At 46.8% G+C, this 20,679-nt stretch overlaps 1 protein-coding gene across 3 annotated transcripts in view; it reads right to left on the bottom strand.

Annotated features, from left to right (window-relative positions):
* LOC119166796 (E3 SUMO-protein ligase RanBP2-like) overlaps nt 1-20,679 on the bottom strand; it is a 136,687-nt gene that overhangs the window by 26,333 nt on the left and 89,675 nt on the right. For all 3 annotated transcript variants that reach the window (XM_075891469.1, XM_075891471.1, XM_075891468.1), the window contains exon 30: nt 11,081-11,300. In XM_075891469.1, coding sequence (XP_075747584.1) covers nt 11,081-11,300 — 220 coding nt within the window. The remainder of the gene's footprint in view (nt 1-11,080; nt 11,301-20,679) is intronic.

The following is a 20,679-nucleotide window of genomic DNA, read 5'->3' on the forward strand; positions in this document are numbered from 1 at the left end:
ATCTCACGGTGCCCTGGCACCCAGCACACTACAACATGTTGTTTGAGTGTGTACAGTGCGCATAAAATGGAGTAAAGAGAGACGAGTACAGGCTTTTTTTTTGTTAAGAGTTTGCAGAGCCGTTACCACACTGAGGGAGTCCGGATAAATTACTGCTTTTTGCATGTGTAATTGTTTGATGTGTTAAGCAGCCACAAGTATCACGTAAGCTTCCGCTGTGAAGATACTTGTGCCTGGATGTAGAGGGCCAGCATCTGAAAAGGATGGGCCGACAGCAGCGTAGGACACAGAGGAGTTAGACTTGGAGGCATCTGTAAAGAACTCAGGACGTGTGTATTTGTGTTGAAGTTCCAGGAAGTATGTTTGGATATGGGCAATAGGCGCATGTTTTGTAACTTCTAGGAAAGACATATCGCAGTCTATAATCTGCCATCGCCACGGTAGCGGGTATGCTACAGGAGCCATTAAACTGTGTTCAAGTGACACTCCAGTTTCCTCTGCTAGACCCTTCAGGCGAACTGAGAAGGGCTGCCTCATCAAAGGCCTGTTTTGAAACAGAATAGAGCTCGACAAATCATTAATAGTAGAGTATGAGGAGTGCTTCTTGTCTGCTTTCACCTTAAGGAAATATACAAAGGACATCCAGTGCCTCTTCGGAGGCACTGGATGCCCGCACGTGCGAGCTGTTCTCTCGAATTTTGGGCCCCGCCTGGTGAGGTAAGGCCTTGAGACCTGAGGACTCTGGAGTCTCCGGTCTTTGTTCGGGAGTAAGAGTAGGCGGTGTAGTCTGGACTACAGCCACCTTGGGGGCAGGTGCCACAACCGCCGGCTCGGTATGCGTAGGCCGAAGAAGGGACGAAGGCTGGTGCGGCGGTGCCCCCTGACGCGCTGCATCAGCATATGTAGGTTCACAGAAGGATGAGACTCTTCGCCGTGCTTCCTTAAATAAAATGTTCTCCTTCATCTTCAATGTACTGATCTCTTTTTCTTTTTTCCAGTATGTGCAGGAGTGTGAATATGCGGCATGGTTTCCTTCACAGTTTACACAGTGTGGTGGTTGTTTGCAGTTCTCAGACACGTGGCCTAAGACTCCACATTGTGCACAAGTTTGGCGACTACGACAGGATTTAAAACCATGGCCATACCTCTGGCATTGGAAGCAACGACGAGGGTTCGGTATGTACGGTCTGAGAGAGAGGTCTTCGTGTACCCTGTTTGAATACTTTCTGGCAGAGATTACTGGAAGCGAACGCGAGTATTAGGCGTTTTGTTGGTGTTACCTTGTTGTCTTTTCTGATGATGATCCTTTGCACATTGGTCACATTCTGACTCTTCCACCCCTCCAGAAGTTCCTCTTCGGTCAAGCCAAGCAAATCAACATCAGATACCACTCCACGACTTGTGTTCATAGATCTGTGTGGTGTTACAGTGATTGGAGTGTCACCAAAAGTTGAAATATTGTGTAGCTTCTCAAACTGTTCTTTTTCTCGAATTTCGAGGAGGAGAACTCCGCTGGCCATTTTAGTAACTTTGTACCCGGCCCCAAGAGTTTCTGTCAGGACACCTGGCTACTACAAAGGGGGATACGGTTCTGGCTTGCTTGCCACTTTTTCTCACTATGTATGACGTGAAAATGGGGGAAGTTTTCTTTTGAACGGTTGAAAAAACCCAAGTCTTCGGTGCTTATGCGCTTTAAGGCGGTACGATCATTTAACGGAGGAAAAGCTCTATGCATGAGTGTTTCAATTTCTTCAGAAGCTTTGGCGGCCACCCACCACGGAGCCCAACGAGGGGATGCTACAAGTTTGCGGATGCTGAAACCTGCAGACGCCAGCCGTACAACGCAACTATAACCCGATGCGCCTAGACCAAGGTAGGCTATTTGGACAGGGTTAACCCTAGCCGCCAGGAAAATTGGAAGTAAACAGAAGAGATAAGTAGACAGGACAGACTAAAAGTGAGAGATAAAGATGAAGCTGTAAGGGAGAGAATGAAAAGGCGACTGCCGATTTCCCCTGGGTGGGTCAGTCCAGGGGTGCCGTCTAGGTGAAGCCGGGGCCAAAGGGGTGTGTTGCCTCTGCAGGGGGGCCTTAAGGGGGGAGGCTACCATCGGATACCAACTTTTTTGTTTATTGAGATATCTTCATGAAATTTTCAGGATAGACTTCATTAGAAGAACTACAAAATTTCATCAAGTTATGTTCACTGGTTTTCAAGTTACAGCAGAATATCAGGGTAGTGCACATGGTTCTCTTATTCCAGGCCTGGAGAACTTTCAAAAGGTGCTGGAACTGTGAAATTAACTATGATGATTCCCAGATTGATACTCCAGGGGGTAACAGAGCCCTTTTTTTGAATTTCCTTGCTGAAAAGTTTTAGCAGACCATCTAACTTTGTGTTCGTGATTAGGATATTATCAATCAAATTTTGATTAAATATAATAAATAACACACACAATATATTGAAAAAATGGGCTTGTCACCCCCTCAGAAATTTATTCATGTACATAATAAAAAAAAGACTTATGGAAATCCAATGAGTGGTTCCAGAGATATGGCTGGAATAAGCAGCCTCACTAGCCAAAAAAGTCATTTTGAGAAAACGACGTTTGAAAGTTTTGAGCACATAGGCAGTTCTAAAATGAACCTGCAGCGTAACTGGAGGTGTCCTTTGGCACTCTCTTTCTTTGCCGCCTTTCCATCTTCTCTAGGGATCGCTTCTTAGCCTTTTTCAAGTGCAGAGAATCATTCTCGGCTGCCCGTTGTTGGCCAGGTGGCCAGGTGTTAGCCCCACTGATGAAGCTAGCTCTTGGGTGACCCTGTAGCAGCCAGCATTGTATCTTAGCACTGCATCATGCAGTGCTGTCTCCACAGCAATCAGTGACACATGCTGCTCTTTGGGCATGAGGGACCACAGCACAGAGTGAAAGGACTCTGATGCATTCTGCGTCTTTGCTCCCAGGCAGCGTTGCAGAAGAGAAGCCTGTGAGAGCCTCTCATAAATGGGTAGAAGTGCATCTGCAACATAACGTGGCAGCTTGTACGAATGCTTCGAAGGTGGAACACCGGTAATCTTGCTGGCATTGTGACGACACCAGGAGTCTGCACCCTCTGGGCACAAGTCGTGGTGCGGCTCCTCATCCGTCGACGTCACATGGTGATACGATGCCATCACTGCCCGCCGCATTGCAGCCACATCATCGGAATTGTTCCGTAGGGCCCAGCCATAATAATCTGTCAACTTGTCGATGAGGGCCTTTGTCAGCCTGCCCTTCCCTCCCAAAGCCTTGTCACTTTTCTGCACAAGGTTGCGAAGTGCAGTCCCCATCCTCTTCTGAACGTGGTTCAGGCATTCCTCTTTTGAAATGGGGACCAGTCCATAAACATTTTCTTGTACAAGGGCAGAGAAGGTGGCACTATCTCCATCAGACACGAGCGTTGTGTAACGGAGGTTGTGCTTCGACAGTGAGCGTGAAAAGAGGATGATAGCTGCCTCAACCTCCATTCTCCCTGATTTAGAGTCGGTGTTTTTCTGGCACACATGATTCTCCAGCCAGCATGCATAGTCTGCGTCTCCAGGCTTTGGCCCTACTTGGCAACCAAGGCACTGATTAGACAGAACAACGGCGTCCAAGATAAGGCCCGTATGGTATTCGATAATTGCCCCGACTCCAATATGGGATGTGTGCCCACGCTTGTGCCATGTTCCATCATAACAAACTGTTATATCCCTGGTGAAATATTGATCCATTTCTTTGTAAGTGGCTTTTAAAGCAGAAGCAGATTCTGTATAGAAATTTTCTATGCATTGTGTCTGCGGTTCCCTGAATTTCTTCAGGTGCTTCTGAAAGGTCTTGTGATGGAGGCCACGATGGGACACGTTCATCGCTGCCCAAAAGTCGTTGAGAGCTGTTTGTCCCTTGCCTATTTGTTTTGTTGCCATAATGGCTCTTACATTCACATCAAATGCCTTTGTGTCATCCTGACGAGATGAACTCCATGAGCTTGAAACTACTCCACAATGCAAGCATACTAGCTCAAGCTTTGCAGCAAGTCCAAGTTGGGTGCCTCCTCGTACCTTCATCCCAATCGCGGTGCACCGGTGGCACGGGGTCCAAGATAGCAGGTCGTCTAGGGCATCCATTTGCACAAGGAAAAATTTTTCGCCTTCACTTGTAGCGATGGCAGCTTCATGATCGCGCTCCATTGCCTGAAATTTCCGCTCCGTCGCTGGCATAGCGCCAAGCTCTCTTTGCACAGCAGCGCGTTGTTGATCCGCCGCCTCTTTCTCCTCGCACGTCAGGAAACTTGTTCGCAAATGCACAGTTGACGACGCGATCGCACTCGAGGCCGATGAAAGAGAAGATGCGGAAGCCACTGTCGATGAGCACGAGACACCAGGCGCACTTGTAACGACAAATTCTTGCACCGGCAAAGCAGGAGTCCCGTTGCTAGGCGCGTCGATGCGACCACTCTCTTGCGTAGATGAAGCAGAAGCTGCCCCACAGGTACCGTCGGCGCACGTGCGAGCGGAGAGCCTCGCCGCGCGGACAAGCTTCATAGCTCGCTTCCTTGCACCAAACGATTGTAGCGTCTTCTTTTTCGTTGGACGCATCGTGAGCGAACACAACAACGGTCTCGTATAGACGGTTGAAAATCGTCTCATAAAGACGGTTGAAAATCGTTTCGAAGACAGTTGAAACGTGGAGAGTATGCGAACGGCTGCAACGATACACGGAAGCGAGCGGAACACAAAGACGCCGGACGGAGGAGCAGCAGACGAGCGGCCGCATCGGCCGCATTATGCGCAAGAGCGCTACGTCATCGCGCGCAGCAGCCAATGGCAGTCCCGGGCTCCCCCGCGTCCTTGGGGAGCGCGCTTCGCCCAATCCCAGCTGCGCGCCTCAGCCGCGGGAAACTTGAAAGCTCTCGCGAGCCCTCCAATCATGAGCGGCTTGCTCCTTCCCTGCGCTGCCGCCGGCGACGCAGGTGGCGGGGAAAGAAAGAGCAAGAATTCACAAACAAAACAACACCAAAATGGCGGCGCTCCGTCGAGCGGTCGAGAAACTGCGATCACGCCAAGTTGGGGTATTTTGAGCGCTCGCGCGCCGCTCGAGGGCCGCCGCGGCATGTTCTAAACTTTATTTCAAATGGTTTCGCGACGAATTAGACGTTGATATTTACAGAAAAGGTAGTTTATGACACATACTGCCCGAATATGTGGTTTGCCAAAAATCGACTTTTTCGCGATTTTTCGGTTTTCAAAGGCCGCGTCCCCCCTTAAAGATCCGATCACCCAGCGTCAGCTCAATCCCCAGGATCCCCTTTTCCCCGGACACGGCAAAGCCACGCACGGCTAGGCGTGGGAAGGAGCCGAAACCCCCCCCGTTAGCTCGGGTTCGTGGTGTCGCTACACACTAAACGCCTGCTTTCATAGGCGCCCCTGCGGGGAACACGACGAAATTTGATCGACGTAGACGTTGACGACCTGACTGTTTCTGCACTTATTGACACCGGGGCCCACATTTCTGTCATGAGTGTCCGACTTCGTCGCCCCCTGAAGAAAGTTCTCACACCGGCTGCGTCTGGCATTATTCGCGCCGCCGATGGAAGAAGTCTTGCCATCACAGGACTGTGCACAGCCCGCATCACAATCCCCGATCACCCCACATCTGTTCTCTTTGCAGTTATTGAGCAGTGCCCCAATGACCTGGTTCTTGGATTGGATTTCTTGTCCACTCATGCCGCTCTCATCGACTGTGCAACCGGCGTTCTCCAACTTGAACTGCCTCAACTTGGGGCTGCGCCGTCCTCACCGTCACACCGCTTGTGCGCTGTTGATTATGTTCGGCTGTCACCACAACCCACCACGTTTGTGGCCTTAACAATAATCACCAGCTCTTCCTGGCGGTGACTACATAGTGTCTTCAATAGATGTGCTCTTGGCGCGAAGTGTTGCTGTGCCGCATACCATCGTGACTATCGTGGAAAACTACATTCAGCTTCCGCTTCTCAACTTTAGTAGTTCGACCCAAGTTCTCCCGCAAGGCATTTCGTTAGGCCATGTTTCCCCACTTGATGCATGTAACATCGTGGCATTAGACCCTGAAGACTGTTCGTCCCCTATTGCAGCCAACCGAGCAAACGCACCTACCGATGAAATCACAACGATTGCCCCTGATCTTCTGCCCTGTCAGGCTGCGCAACTCCACCACGTTATGACCACCTACCGAGATATTTTCGACATCGATGACCGCCCTTTAGGTCAAACGTACGTCATGCATCATCAAATACATACCGGCGATGCTAGTCCTGTGCTAGTCCGGCGATGCTAGACCATATCGTGTTTCCCAGTCCGAACGCCAGGTCATACAACGAGAAGTCGAGAAGATGCTCTCCAAAGAAGTCATAGAGGCCTCTTCAAGTCCATGGACGTCACCTATTGTTTTAGTGAAAAAGAAGAATTGCAGTTGCAGATTTTGCGTTGACTACCGTGCCTTGAACAAGATAACCCGCAAAGACGAAGTATATCCGCTGCCACGAATTGACGACGCCCTTGACTGCCTGCATGGCGCGAGATACTTCTCATCTACAGATCTGCGTTCGGGCTATTGGCAAATTTCTGTCGACGACTTAGACCGCGATAAAACTGCCTTTGTCACAGTGGACGACCTTTATCAGTTCAAGGTTATGCCTTTTGGGCTGTGCAACGCCCCGGCAACGTTCGAACGCATGATGGACTCTCTTCTCCGTGGTTATAAATGGTCCATCTGCCTTCTTTGCTACCTCGACGATGTGATTGTTTTTTCCCCAACATTTGAAAGCCACCTAACACGTTTGTCGACCATTCTAGCCGTTTTTCGTCGAGCGGGACTCCAGCTGAACTCAAAAAAGTGCAATTTCGGCCGACGAGAAATCACGGTCCTTGGTCATCGTGTAAGTGCTGATGGCGTCCAACCGGACCCTGACAAGATTAGCGCTGTCAAGAACTTTCCTCTGCCCTCTACTACCAAAGATGTTCGTTGTTTTGTGGGCTTATGCTCGTACTTCCGTCGTTTTATACGCAATTTCGCTAGAATAGCACGACCACTCACTGATCTTCTCAAAAAGAATGCGCCCTTCTCGTGGGGCCAAGACCAAGCAGCTGCGTTTTCCATGCTGATCCAGCTGCTCACTTCACCACCAATATTGGCTCAGTTCGACCCGTCCGCGACGCCAGAAGTTCGCACAGACGCCAGTGCTCACGGCATCGGCGCCGTCCTTGCGTATGCCAGCCGCCTTCTCTCCACATCTGAGCGAAACTATTCGATAACGAAGAGCGAGTTTCTTGCGTTGGTCTAGCGAGTGTCTTGCGTTGGTCTAGCGAGTGTCTTGCGTTGGTCTGGGCTGTAGCGAAATTTCGCCCCTACTTGTATGGCCGGGAGTTTTCAGTTATTACGGACCACCACGGTCTGTGTTGGTTGTCGTCGCTCAAGGACCCAACTGGTCACCTAGGTCGCTGGGCTCTACGTCTCCAGGAGTATAACTTCGACGTAATTTATAAGTCTGGCAGGTTACACCAAGATGCCGATTGTCTCTCGCGTTATCCGGTGGACCCTGTTAGCCTCGCCGTCCATGAGAGTGATTCTTGTGTGCTCGCCATATCCGATTTGCGTGACAACGGCACAGAGCAGCGCCGGGACGCAACCCTCAAGACGGTCATTGAGCGAGTATCTTCAGGACATTCTGACCCTTCGCTTCGTCAATATGTCCTTCGCAACGAAATTCTGTACCACCGCAACATGAAGCCTGATGGCCCGGACTTTTTGTTAGTTATTCCTCGACACCTGCGTGCCACCAATCTTCAACATCTGCACGACGCTCCGACGGCAGGACACCTAGGTTTTTCACGCACCTATCCCCGCATGCGGCAACGGTTCTTTTGGCCTGGACTGTATAGATTTGTGCGCTGCTATGTCACTGCTTGCGAGCGCTGCCAGCGTCGCAAACGTCTTGCTCTCCGTACGGCTGGCCTGCTCCAACCTATGGACATTCCCTTGGAACCAGTCTTCCGCGTCGGCCTCGACTTGCTCGGACCTTATCGAATGTCCGTATCGGGTAACAAATGGATCGCTGTCGCAACTGACTATCCGACCAGATATGCTACAACTCGTGCCTTGCCAAATAGCTGCGCTACAGACGTCGCAGACTTTCTACTAAATGACGTCATTCTGCGGCATGGGGCTCCGCGCCAGCTTTTGACGAATCGTGGCCGCTGCTTCCTCGCAAAAGTTATCGACGAAATTCTCCGTAGCTGCGCTGCTCTACAGAACATCACCTTACTACTGCCTACCATCCCCAGACCAACGGTCTCACAGAGCGCCTCAACCGAACTCTTACAGACATGTTGTCCATGTACGTCTCTGCTGATCACCGTGACTGGGAAGCAATGCTCCCCTACGTTACGTTTGCGTACAATTCACCAAGGCATGACACCGCCGGCTATTCTCCGTTCTTTCTTCTGTACGGCCGCAACCCTGCCTTTCCATTCGACACACTCCTTCCCTTCTGATACTACCAAACCAACGGTGTATGCTCAGGACGTTGCTTCTTGAGCCCGCGTCGCTCGCCAAATCGCGCACACTAGGCTCACTGCTTCTCAGGCCTCACAAAAAGTCCGCTACGATGACTGGCATCGTGACGTTGACTACCCTGCTGATTCTCTCGTCCTACTTTGGACACCGCATCGGCGTGAAGGCTTGTGTGAGAAGCTCCTTCGACGATACACCGGGCCCCACAAAGTTCTCCGCAAGGTCACTGACGTCGACTACCTCATCACTCCCGTTGAACCACACTCATCTTCTGCCACACCACCTACTGATGTTGTTCATGTGTCGCGACTGAAACGCTACTACACTGCCAGCCCTGACTGACTTAGCGGCTCCGTGACGGCGCTTCGTCCGCCGGGGGTGATGTTACGAGGCAGTGGGCATGGCCCCGCCCTGTCGTAGACGCATCGATGAAGAAGCGGATTTGGCGCGTGAGATCCTAGCAGCCCTGGGGTGTCATACCTACCTGTAAATATTGCAAATACACTGCTTCTTCTCTTCCGTGTATTTGTAATCCCCGTAACAATAGTATCACTCAAGGAAAAAAAAAAAAAGCCGCCCCCACTCGTTGCCCAGCACATCGCAATGCGCCAACGCCCGCTTGTTTCTGACGCGTACTTTGCCCCGCGGATAGGGGGGGGGGGGGGGGGTTGATGCTTGTGCGCACGTGCTTATCTTTCAGTGGGGAGAATCGTGTGCCTTCGGCTTTCACTGGAACGATTGCGTTAGTTGCCAGATCCCACAAAGGTATCTTCGGTCTATGCACAAGCTCCATTTGCGAAAAAAGCGCGCTTTTCATACACAGCAAGGTATAACTGGGACACTTGTTAGTTTGTACTCAACCGTACCTGTGATTATGTATCGAGCATCGCTTTTTTTGTTTTGTTTAAACAGCGTGTTACGTGTCGAGCGGTAAACATTAGTTCGCTTTCGTCTCGCGTGTATTGTTTTCGTGCGTCATTTGTGCGTGAGCAGCGCGCTGCGCGTTTCGATTTGCTTGCCGTTCTCAGTGTGACATTCCAAGTTGTCGCTGTCGCATTCATTGCTTCGCCCTTGCGGCGAAACTGTGACCTTTTTTTAACGTATTTACTGCCTTTAGTCTACCGCTGTGTGCTCTCAGAGCTCTCAGATCGCTATCGCGCAGTCGCTCCCGCGATGTTGTGCGCCGCGGTTGCGGCAAATGGTAGTTCCTTTTTCAATGCCCGTGCAAGCGCTCATGTCCGTGTGCTTCTTGTCTCTGTGCTTGACTGCGCACACGCCTTCAAAACAAAGTCGTTTTATGCCATCTACGATCGCATCTGCCACGGTTTTGTCCGAAGGGTTTGCGGAAAGCAGCGTTGCTTTGACTGGTTGAGTGTTGGACGCATGCACACTTTCGGGACTGTCAGTTACGTCGTCGCCATACATGATCGCGTCAAAAGCGACCACAGTTTCGTCGACAGCAGTTGTGGCAACGACAATCACGCACACTCTAGAAGACAGTGCGTGCGCCGGTCGCATGCGTACTTCCGAAGCTTCGAGTACGCTGCTCTCGGCCTTCGTTCGACGATTTCCATACTAAAGTTCGTATCGTTCGCCGCGATTAGGAAATGTGTTCAGAACATACGAATTTAGGCCCAGTAGACATAGTAGAATTTCGCTGAGGAATTTCACGAATTCGTATCTGCCGCGGTTTCGCATCACTGAGATTCTACTGTACGTTTAGATAAACGCCTCTTAAACTCATTCATAATGAAATGGGGTTGGTTCGAAAAGCCTGGAGTGGATTGAGCTGCTTTTTTTGTCAAGGCGGCCAGATCCCACACAAAAATTTCGATTTCCGAGAGATTTTCACGGCTACTCGCCCCGCCGCGGTGGTCTAGTGGCTAAGGTACTCGGCTGCTGACCCGCAGGTCGCGGGATCGAATCCCGGCTGCGGCGGCTGCATTTCCGATGGAGGCGGAAATGTTGTAAGCCCATGTGCTCAGATTTGGGTGCACGTTAAAGAACTCCAGGTGGTCGAAATTTCCGGTGCCCTCCACTACGGCGTCTCTCATAATCATAGCATAGTTTTGGGACGTTAAAACCCACAAATCAATCAATCAATTTCACGACAACTGTACAAACGGAAGAAACGGTCCAAATATGGGAGTCTCCCGGCCAATTCGGGAGACTTGGCAGGTATGGAACAGGTATTGCTGGAAAATACAACCCTTGGAGCCACAAATTAGCTGGAACAGCAAAACACCACCTCCGATTACTTTCAATTAGTATCTTTTTGTACGTTCGATATTTAAAAAACCTGCTCAATTCAAAGATTTTTTTTTTCAGTCCCAGTGACTCCAATTAAACTGTATTTGGGTACGGGGAAAAATATTTTTTTTTGTTCCAGACCATAAAAACAAGCAATACAATCACATAGAGATATGCTGCCACACCTCATGCTGTCAATCAAAACTGAACTGCTTATGCAAAGTCACAATCGGCAAAATAATTGATTTATGGTCTGCTCACCTTCATCATCATCCTTCTTGCTGCCACCCTTGGGTGTTGAAACGTTGCCAAACAGTGAGCGCACCACCGTTTGTTTGGAGGAGCCAAAACGAGCCCCCAGAGAAAAACCACCGGCCGGTGTTGTAGCAGAGGAAGGACTCATTCCTGGGTTGTCTTCAAGGCGGAACGAGAAAGTAGAGGCGCTCACTGGTGTCGATGGCTTGGCCGTTGGCTGAGTGGTCTGTCAGAATAAAAAGAAAAGCATGATGTAGGCAAATGATGAAAAAGAAAAGGGGGGGGGGGGGTATGGGTAGCGAAGCTTCCCTATTGGCAAATTTTCTATGATATTGTATTCGACAGGATGGCAAACTTTATATTTATTTACTTATTTAGCAATACAGTCATCTCTCTTGCTAGATTCCTTACAGAGAGGGTAACAAAAAATAATGAAGTAAAAAAAACACGTCATCTGCAAATACACAAATACAGGCTAGATCAAGATCAAGCAGTACACTTGTACAGGTAGTCATCCAAGGTGTATTCATATTTTGACAAATCGTTCTGTTCAACAACACACACCGGCAATTCAATCCACATTTCAAGTGCGTTAGGAAAAAAGGAAAATTTGATTCTATCGGTTTGAGTCCTGTACACTTGAATGGCCCTGTCGTGGTTCCTTGTTGAGCTCTGTTTACCTTGCGGCAGTAAGTTGTCACAAAACGAGCGCTCAAAAAGGGCGTGCCGCCAAATTCTCGCGACGAAGCGCCGAGAGGTCAACGATTAAAAAAAAGAAAAAAGAAAACAAGCATCCAAAGACTCCCCGGGCGCGCGTCCCTCTCCCCTCGAAAGCGTAGGTTCGCCAACGAACCTCCTTGCATCGGCGGCCGAGCAAGCCCTAGAGAGTTCTCGATGGAAAGGGGCGTGATGATGCAGGGTTGTGTCATCTTTTGCGGACGGCCCTCGTACCGTCTCACCCTTCTTTCCCCAGCCTTCGCTGCGTATCACGCCGATGAAATGATGAGAACTTTCTGGAATCTCGCGCGGAAGGTATTTAATCGAGCAGCAGAGATGGGAGATCAGGAGAAGAAGAAGTTAGCGCCAGAGTGCATAGGGTATCCCGCCGCGTCTGTCGGTGAAGGTTTTGTCCTTAGCGACATTGAAACATGCACTGATGCCAACTTAGCTTTTGATTTTCTTTCGTCTCGCATATGCAAATGCATTCATGATAGCGTCACGGTAGTAAAATGTAAAAGAATATATTCAGCACCCCATAATCCCTGGATAACGAACAGTCTATTGACATGCATGCGTAAAAAAGAAAACCTCTACAAAAAAGTCATACGCCGTCCTTTCAATATGAATCTAAAACATCGTTATACCCTCTATTCTAATACTCTCAATAGACTCTTAAAAGCAGCTAGAAAAAGTTATTACGAAGAAAAAATAGCGCGTGCTGGCAACAACTCTAAAGAACAATGGAAAATTATTAACTCCTTTCTAAACAAGAACACGTCCGAATTAACTATCACTGAGCTTCAAATTGCTGACCGTGTCTTAGATCAGCCAATTGACATTGCGAATGAATTCAACTCATTTTACTGTAAACAAGCTTCTAGTACACCCCCATCGTCCAATAAATCTCAGGTCCGCTCTTCACAATCTTTCTACCTCTTCCCAACAGACCCTAACGAAATTATCAGCATTATTCATAATCCTAAAGTAACTTCTCCTGGACTGGACGGAATTCACTCGTCCTACATTAAGCTAATTGCCAACCATATTGCCGTCCCTCTATCCTGCATTATCAATCTTCAAGACAGGTACATTCCCATCACAACTAAAACAGGCCAAAATAATACCAGTGTTCAAAAAAGGCGAGAGAACTTTCATATCTAATTATCGCCCCATAGCTATCCTATTATCTTTTAGTAAAATAATAGAAAAGTGTATTGAGAAACGTATAACTAATTACTTGTCTAAGTTTTCCATTTTAACTCCTAGTCAGTTTGGTTTTCGACCTGCTTTCTCGACTAATCTTGCATTGTTAACTTTCACTGATAAGATGAAAAAAGCTATTGATTCTGGTGAATTAGCTGGAGCATTGTTCATTGACCTAACCAAAGCTTTCGACTCACTTAATCACAGCATCCTGGAAACCAAACTCACGACCATTGGTATTGTTGGACCTGCCCTTACACTCATTAAAAGTTACCTCTGTAATAGACAGCAGGCTGTTTATGTTCGCTCTACTTTATCAGATTTTCTTACTACTAATCAGGGTGTTCCTCAAGGGTCCATTCTTGGCCCGCTTTTATTTTTAATTTACATGAATGACCTTCCCCTCTCAGTTACTAACTCTCTGCCTTTTCTTTATGCCGATGACACTACAATACTTGCCACTGGTAAATCAATTGACTCTTTAACGCTAAAATTACAAAAAGATCTAAATAACATCTTAAGCTGGTGTCTCACGAATTCCCTCAGTATTAACCCTAAGAAAACTAAGTTCATGATATTCCACTCAGCTAACAAAGTTCTTCCCTCCCAAATTTGTATTAAACTAAATGGCTCACTCATTAACCCTGACAATGAATGCTCTTTCTTAGGAATCATTCTCGACAGCAACCTAAAATACTCTAATCATGTTATTCATTTGCGCAAAAAACTAGCATTTGGTGTCAGGATTCTTATCAGAGCACGTTACTACTTTAACATTTCAACTCTAATCAAGTTATATTATGCTTTTATTCACAGCCATATTAATTATTGCATCACCACTTGGGGAAATACATACCTCACCCACTTATCTCCCATTCAGCACATTCAAAACCAAGCCATTAGACTAATGACTTTCAGTTCATATCGTTCTAGTGCATCATCATTACTTCATAACTTCGAAATACTTTCTACTGTTAGTTTATTTAAATATCACCTCATTATCATGCTGTTCAAGTCCTTGCACCATCTTGTCCCATCAAGCGCCTTTTATCCTAATGCTTTGTCTAACTTAAACAGTACTAGATTCGCTTCAAATGGAAATTTTCTACTACCTACTATCCGCACTAATTTTGGTCGCCACACTGCATATTTCTCAGCATTATCATTATGGAATTCATTGCCATCTCACATCAAGCAATGCTCGACTATTGGCACATTTAAAAAACAATTGTATTCGTACTTGATAAACTACTAGATGTTTTTATCTTGTTATATTGTTTATTCCACTCTTCTTTTTACTTGTTTCTTAGTTAGTGTTGGTTTTATCAATTTACTCATCTCTCTGTTTTCACTGCTACTGCTAATTGAGTAAATTTTGTAATCCCATTTTGAACAGGAGGTCCCCCTGCAGCCTTGTGCTTTCGGACCTCCTCCTGTACATATACTTTGTATACTGTTCCTTTTTCTGTACTAATAACTGAAATAAACTGAATGCACTGAAAGCAGGAGAAGAAGAAAGTATGCGCCAGAGTGCGTAGGGTGTTCCGCCTTGCGGGCGAAGCCTTTTGTCTTCCGTGACAAAGGAGAAGAAGAGGATTTCCACCTGAGGGGTGAAGACTCAAGCTACAGGCAAGAGTGTGTGTCTACCGCTATCGAGCGAAGACGCGTGGCAACAGCTGTGTGTGTGAAGCCGACGTGTTTCCGGCAAAGAAGTTTGGTGCTTGGAGAGCGGCCAATTGAAGACGCGAGGTTTCCTGGAAAAGAAACTTCGGGGGCAGCGGAACGACAACAACGCTGGACTTTGAGTGAGTGATTCTCGGAAGAGTATCATTCAGACTTTTGTTCCAAGGACTCTGGACTGAATAAGTTTTCTAACTCTTTAGTCTCTAAGTGTCTTGGTTGTTCGATGCATGCGACTGCATTGTAGTGCATATTGTTTGTGTCTGTTGTTTCGAGTGTGGCTGATTGTACTGTGTAGTACGTTGTTTGATTGGCGACATATTGCATTCAACTATTGTTGAGTGTGCATACTTGTGTATCGTTTTGATCTGCCATAATTGAGAATATAATTTTGTTTTGTTTAACAACTCTTGGCTCTGACTTGTTCTTTGGGCCACAGCCGGCGTCCGCTGGCGCGCCAAATAGGACCACTTCTAAATTGTCCTAGCTTTCGTGGTGCGGTTCGGGGGGCCGATACTCCGGCCCTTGGAATTAGCCCGGCGATCGCCTCCCGAATTAACGGGACCCGTGACATAAGTATACTTCTTTTCTAATATTTTTTTGGCCATTTAGTATTTGAAATAATAGCTTCAGACGATTTTTGTGCCTGCACGTTTCTAACAAATGCAGGCCGGAAGAATGGAGCATTTCCGTAACCGACTCTGTCCGTCGATACCCGGAGCATATAAATCGCACCGCGTACCTCTGAATTTTTTCTATTTGTTTCTTTGAATAATATTTATGAGGGCTAGATACCACCGACGCATACTCAAGAACAGGCCTTACGAAGGATTTGTAAACAGCAAGTTTCATATCGGCTGTTTACCTTCTAGATCTTTTCGTAGGAAGCATAGCCTCCCATATCAAGGAACGTTGATGTGTACATTCCAGGACAGATTTTGCGCTATCGTTAGTCTTACATATTTAAATTGCATAGTATTTATTAAAACTTGTGTCCAATTTATGTGAAAAAAAAAAGACGATCCTTCTATGTTGTAATATGTGTGTATGTCGATTTAGAATAATTAATTTCCATATTCTATTGTTCACACCATTTATTTGCTCAACTCCTGTAAAAATCTGCTATTTTTAACTTGATCTTCTTTGTTCCGTACAGAGGAATATAATAAACAGTCATCTGCAAACAGTTTAAGTTGTACACCTGACTCTATGATAGCAGAAATGTCATTGATATACACCAAAAATAAGAGTGGTTCCAGGACAGATCTCTGCGGGATTCCCGAGAGCACTGACAGTAAGTCGGCGACATGACCATCCATTCTTACCCGCCAATTATGATTAGTTAAGTATGCCTTAATACACTTTATAATGGATACACTCTAGAGCAATCAAGGATCACACCTAAACAATCACTGTAATTTTAGCCCTATTTATATAAAAGTTATTGCCATATGTAATGTAATGGTAATGGGAACGTGCAAAATTTCATCAGTTTTATCAGCACATTAAACAATTTTTTACCCAAATTTTATAATTTAGTAGCGTTATTGTGTACAGGAACTAATAAGCTTTCAATTGCAACAAGAATCATTGAAATCTTATCACTAGATCAAAAGATATTGTGGGTAACGGTATAGACCATAGGCAAAAACTGTTTTTGAGAAAACGCGAAAAGATGTTTGAAGACTTGGTTAGGGGGGGGGGGGGGGGCACATAGTTTTTAAATATAAAGTTGGTTATTTCTTTAACAAATTAAGTGAAACAGCACAGCTTTATTCAGTTTTTCGAGCTTATTTTAACTATTGAACTACACTTTATGCAGGTAAATTATTTTTTGTGGTAATTGGCAATTACATTATTTTGTTCACTCAAACCATAAAAAATTCATGTACATAAATTACATAGTCATTAACACTTACATGTAATTAACACTAACACCTTAGGTTAGAAAGCCTCAGGTGAGCAATGCTGCTAGCTGATGAAAAAAATGAACAAGTACTCCTCAAATTACAGCACACTAAAGCTCATTGTCTGCGTGTAAACAAGAACAAAAAAAAATTTTATTGATAATATAGAAAAATTGACGCAGCACATTAAAATAGGCTCTCAGCGCTTTCTGTGCACATTTACCTACATTTTGCAAAAAAATCATTGCTCTAGCTGTTCTAGGTCCGTTTCTACAGAACCAAAAAAGCAAAGTGATCAAAATGTGTTTTCTCAAAAGCAAAGTGATCAAAATATTTTCTGAAAAAAAAAAAAAGGAGGGGGGGGGGGGGGATTGTTAAAACTTTATTTAGCCTTATTGAGTGAAAACTATCATGGCACACATACTTTTAGTTAGTTAATATGCACCTGGCATGCAATCAGAAAGACTGTTTGCATGAGCGTGTTGTTTCTTTAAGTTCTGCTACAAATAGTCACCATGTGCTCATTTGCCAACAAGGCCGCTTATCAGTTCTGTGATGGTACTGATGCCGATGTGTGACAAATGTGGGTGTGTCATCTGCGATCTGTCGTGTGACACATCGATGTTTTCCTGCTTGTCCAGATTGAGTTACATGTAGATGTCGTGAACCGAACTTGCGCACTCACTCCTCAATTTCGAGGCTCCAAGAGTGGCAAGGAGTTAGTTTCCTTTCAATGTAAGACTGCCAGATATTCGCGTGGAGACCGCAACACCATATGTTCATCATTGCGAACACATCGTTAAAAGCACTCTGCCTGTTGCCAGTAGCCCTCATTGCGCGGGCAGCGAGCACATTGTGTGGCGAACTCCACTCTGATGACCCGTCACGCAGTTCACATACAAACGAGGTCGTTTCGTCAAACAGGGTGAACCGCGGCAGGCGTCTGCACATTTATTGATAAGACTGAGCTTCCGTTCCGTCGCTGCAAAGGTTGATATATCTCGTAGCTTCACTTCTGCTTTTTACTTGCCATCCTCTACTTGTTGAGGCTGTAAAACACGGTCGCTTTAAGCGACGTTTTCAGCTATCGACAGGCTCGTAGGTCCAGCCTCAGTTAGGCCTATTTTGGTGATTCGGCGACCACTCTGTCGACTGCTGCGAGCTCGTTATCCTCGTTGTCCTGACCCATAGTGGGGCTCTTTCTGAAGTTTCTGGCGAGCGATGGCCACACCCGCATCACAATTTTATGTGGCGCGGAACTTCTTTACTGCAGCAGGCAGTTGACAGCACCACAACAAAATGGTGCATGCCTGTGCGTATCTTGACGGTGAAGCAAACAGCGGAAACACCATTTGGCCAATCGTATGCCTAGGTTTTGTCACGTGCCAGAAGCAGCCTATAGAATCACGCGCTAGTACTTCACGATGAGCTTTTGCTGAAAAACCAATGAGCAAGGCTAGCCTGTGAAGGCGCAATATGAAGATGAAGAAGACTCTTTCAAATGAGACCAAGACGGCCCCAACAGCTCATGAGTAACGGCCACAGTGCATCTATGTTAGCATATATTTGCCCTCACATCCCGCTCATATGGGTGTTGTAAATTGATTTTGCGGCAAAAATAATGATACGAGAAGCTGAAAGGTTCTCATACAAGTGCAAAATTAGGCACAGATTAAGAAACTGTCACCTTCAAAAAGATCATTTTGCGATTTTTGGCGTTCTAGGACCCATGTACCTGCTTAATACAATAGGCAGCAGTAAAAGTGACTAACGCTTCAATAAATATTGTCAGAGTGCCTCCTGATTTATTTTCCCAAATTCACTGACTTTTCCATGTTTCGCATTATGCTTTTGAGCGTAATTCCTCACTGATAAGCTTGCTTAGACAACTGACTATCTGTTTGCTGTGAATGAGCCCTCGACTCGAGTGGTTTAAAAAAACAAGGCACTTGCATAAAATTAGTGCTGAACTGAGGATGTCTGCCATTGCGCCACCACTAAATGACCTTGTTCAGGCCCGGCAAACCTCTACTCGTAGTGCTTTTAGACAAACCAGGATGCCTTCAAGTTGAACCAAAATCATGACTAAGACAAGCAAGAAGAAATTCATCCGTGTGGGTAATTCCAGGCCTGAGAACTGAGATATGTTGTGTGATCTGTATAAGCAACAATATGCACTATCCCTTTCTCTCTCTTGATTTTTATTTTAACACCTTAGCTTAGCTGTTTACTGCAGATGCAGAAAAAAGAGCAACATTATAAGCATTCATCAAAGGTAAAGATTGTTTTTGTGACGGTCACACAGACTGCCATTGGTCAGTTTCATGACCCAGCCAGGTCTTTCAGAATTTCCATGATGACTCTCTGACATTTCCAGACATGCCCTAATTCCTTGACACTTCCATGTTTTCCAGATTGGTAAACACCTCTATTGACAAGGGTGCATCTGAAAGTGTTCACTATCAGTCACCATCACGAGTAAAGAGAAGACGAAGATGACAAAGTGGGTGGAGAAGCTCGCGGAACAAGCACGAGCATGTGCATGGCATAGCACACGGCTCGAAGCACATAACAAAAGCCGTAATGCAAGAGGAATGTGCAATAATCTGGTATTGCTTGCGTGGCTAGGGAGGAAGATGATAGCATTGGTAGCGATGTTCTACCGATGGGTACAATGGACGCTTGACTTCAGAGGCCGCAACACTGGCACTCCGTGGCGTGGTTGTTGACCTCGGCGACACTCGGGCGAGGTTTCTTGGAGGTGCTGCAGTGTCTTTCGGCCATTCCGAACCCACCCGCAGCAGTCCCCTTTCAAACGTCTGCTCGCAGTAATCCCCAGGACACCACGTTTTCCATTCGAGAGCGCCTGTTTTGCCATTTTCCCTTCGGACGACAAGGTACCACGTCACCATCTGCGACCTGGGACAGGCTTATGACAGCACAGCGTGACTATGATGCAACAGAGCGACGATTTCAGCAGGATCGTTGGCAACAACGGTGTCGGATGAAGCAGTTTGGACCTAACGATCGATGGAGCCAAGTATGACGCCTCCATTAGAGCTACGAGCAGATGACGAGGCCTAGGTGGCCAGACTGAAGTTATGGAGGGGCATTCAGACTGTAGTTAGGTGCAGCTGCAACTGAAGAGTTTACTTTTAGAGATTTTGTCAGTAGTGTTCTAGCTTTTGGCTGTTTATTGTTTTTTTATTCAGTTTGAAGTTTTCTCTTCTAGTGTTTCTCCTTGTTTGTTAATAAGCCATGCTGGCTGAGCCGACCAACGTCCCCACGATCTATCTCCACTAACACTTGCCTGTGTTATGATCGGCCTGCCTGGCTTGATGCCGCTTTGTCGCATGAGACATGCGGCTGGGTCTACCCTGATTTCTTCCGAGTCAGCGCTCCCAGAGATGCACCAAGAGCAGCGACAACAGAGAAATCATTTTTCTAGTTATCCCAGGTCGTCGGCGCCCCTCGTAAACCCTTTGGACACGCTTGACCGACTGACGGATTAGGAACGGTTGTTGGCCGACGAGGCGGCTCGCTTTGTCGTCTAGGTGCTCTGGGCGAAGGGCCCAGTGTCTCAATACCGTCTGCGGATGCCTTTCCCACGTTCTCTGTGGCGCTTTGGTGCCGTTGTTTCTAAAATTTGTGGTCTGCCTGGCGCCACATACCCATCACTGCAACAGACTACGAAATTGACTTCCACGTAAGACTCAACATCTTCATGCTGTGCTGTGTCGTGCGCGGTGCGCGTTTTCTCCCTCACCATGGGCTGAACTGGGCATACTTCTTCCCTCTTTCCTTGGTCGGAAAGGAGACGGCATTTTACCTTTCCCTTTCGATGGCGGAGGTGAATATGGCAATTTTCATTGGACTGTCCTGGCCTCCATTGTTTTTCATGCAGGGAATCCTGGGAAGGGCAGGACATAAAACGCGAGCGCCGAGGCGCTCCCGACCCGACAGGCTCTCACAAGCTCGTAGAAGCTCCCATCATGCTTCCGTCGAGAGCTTCCATGATGCTACAACCATCATGTAACACGCTACCTGTAAATATTGTAATTAAAAGTTACTGTTAACAGCTCTGGGCTGCTCTCC

Source organism: Rhipicephalus microplus, chromosome 1 (genome assembly GCF_043290135.1).
Source record: "Rhipicephalus microplus isolate Deutch F79 chromosome 1, USDA_Rmic, whole genome shotgun sequence".
Lineage (NCBI taxonomy): Eukaryota > Metazoa > Arthropoda > Arachnida > Ixodida > Ixodidae > Rhipicephalus > Rhipicephalus microplus.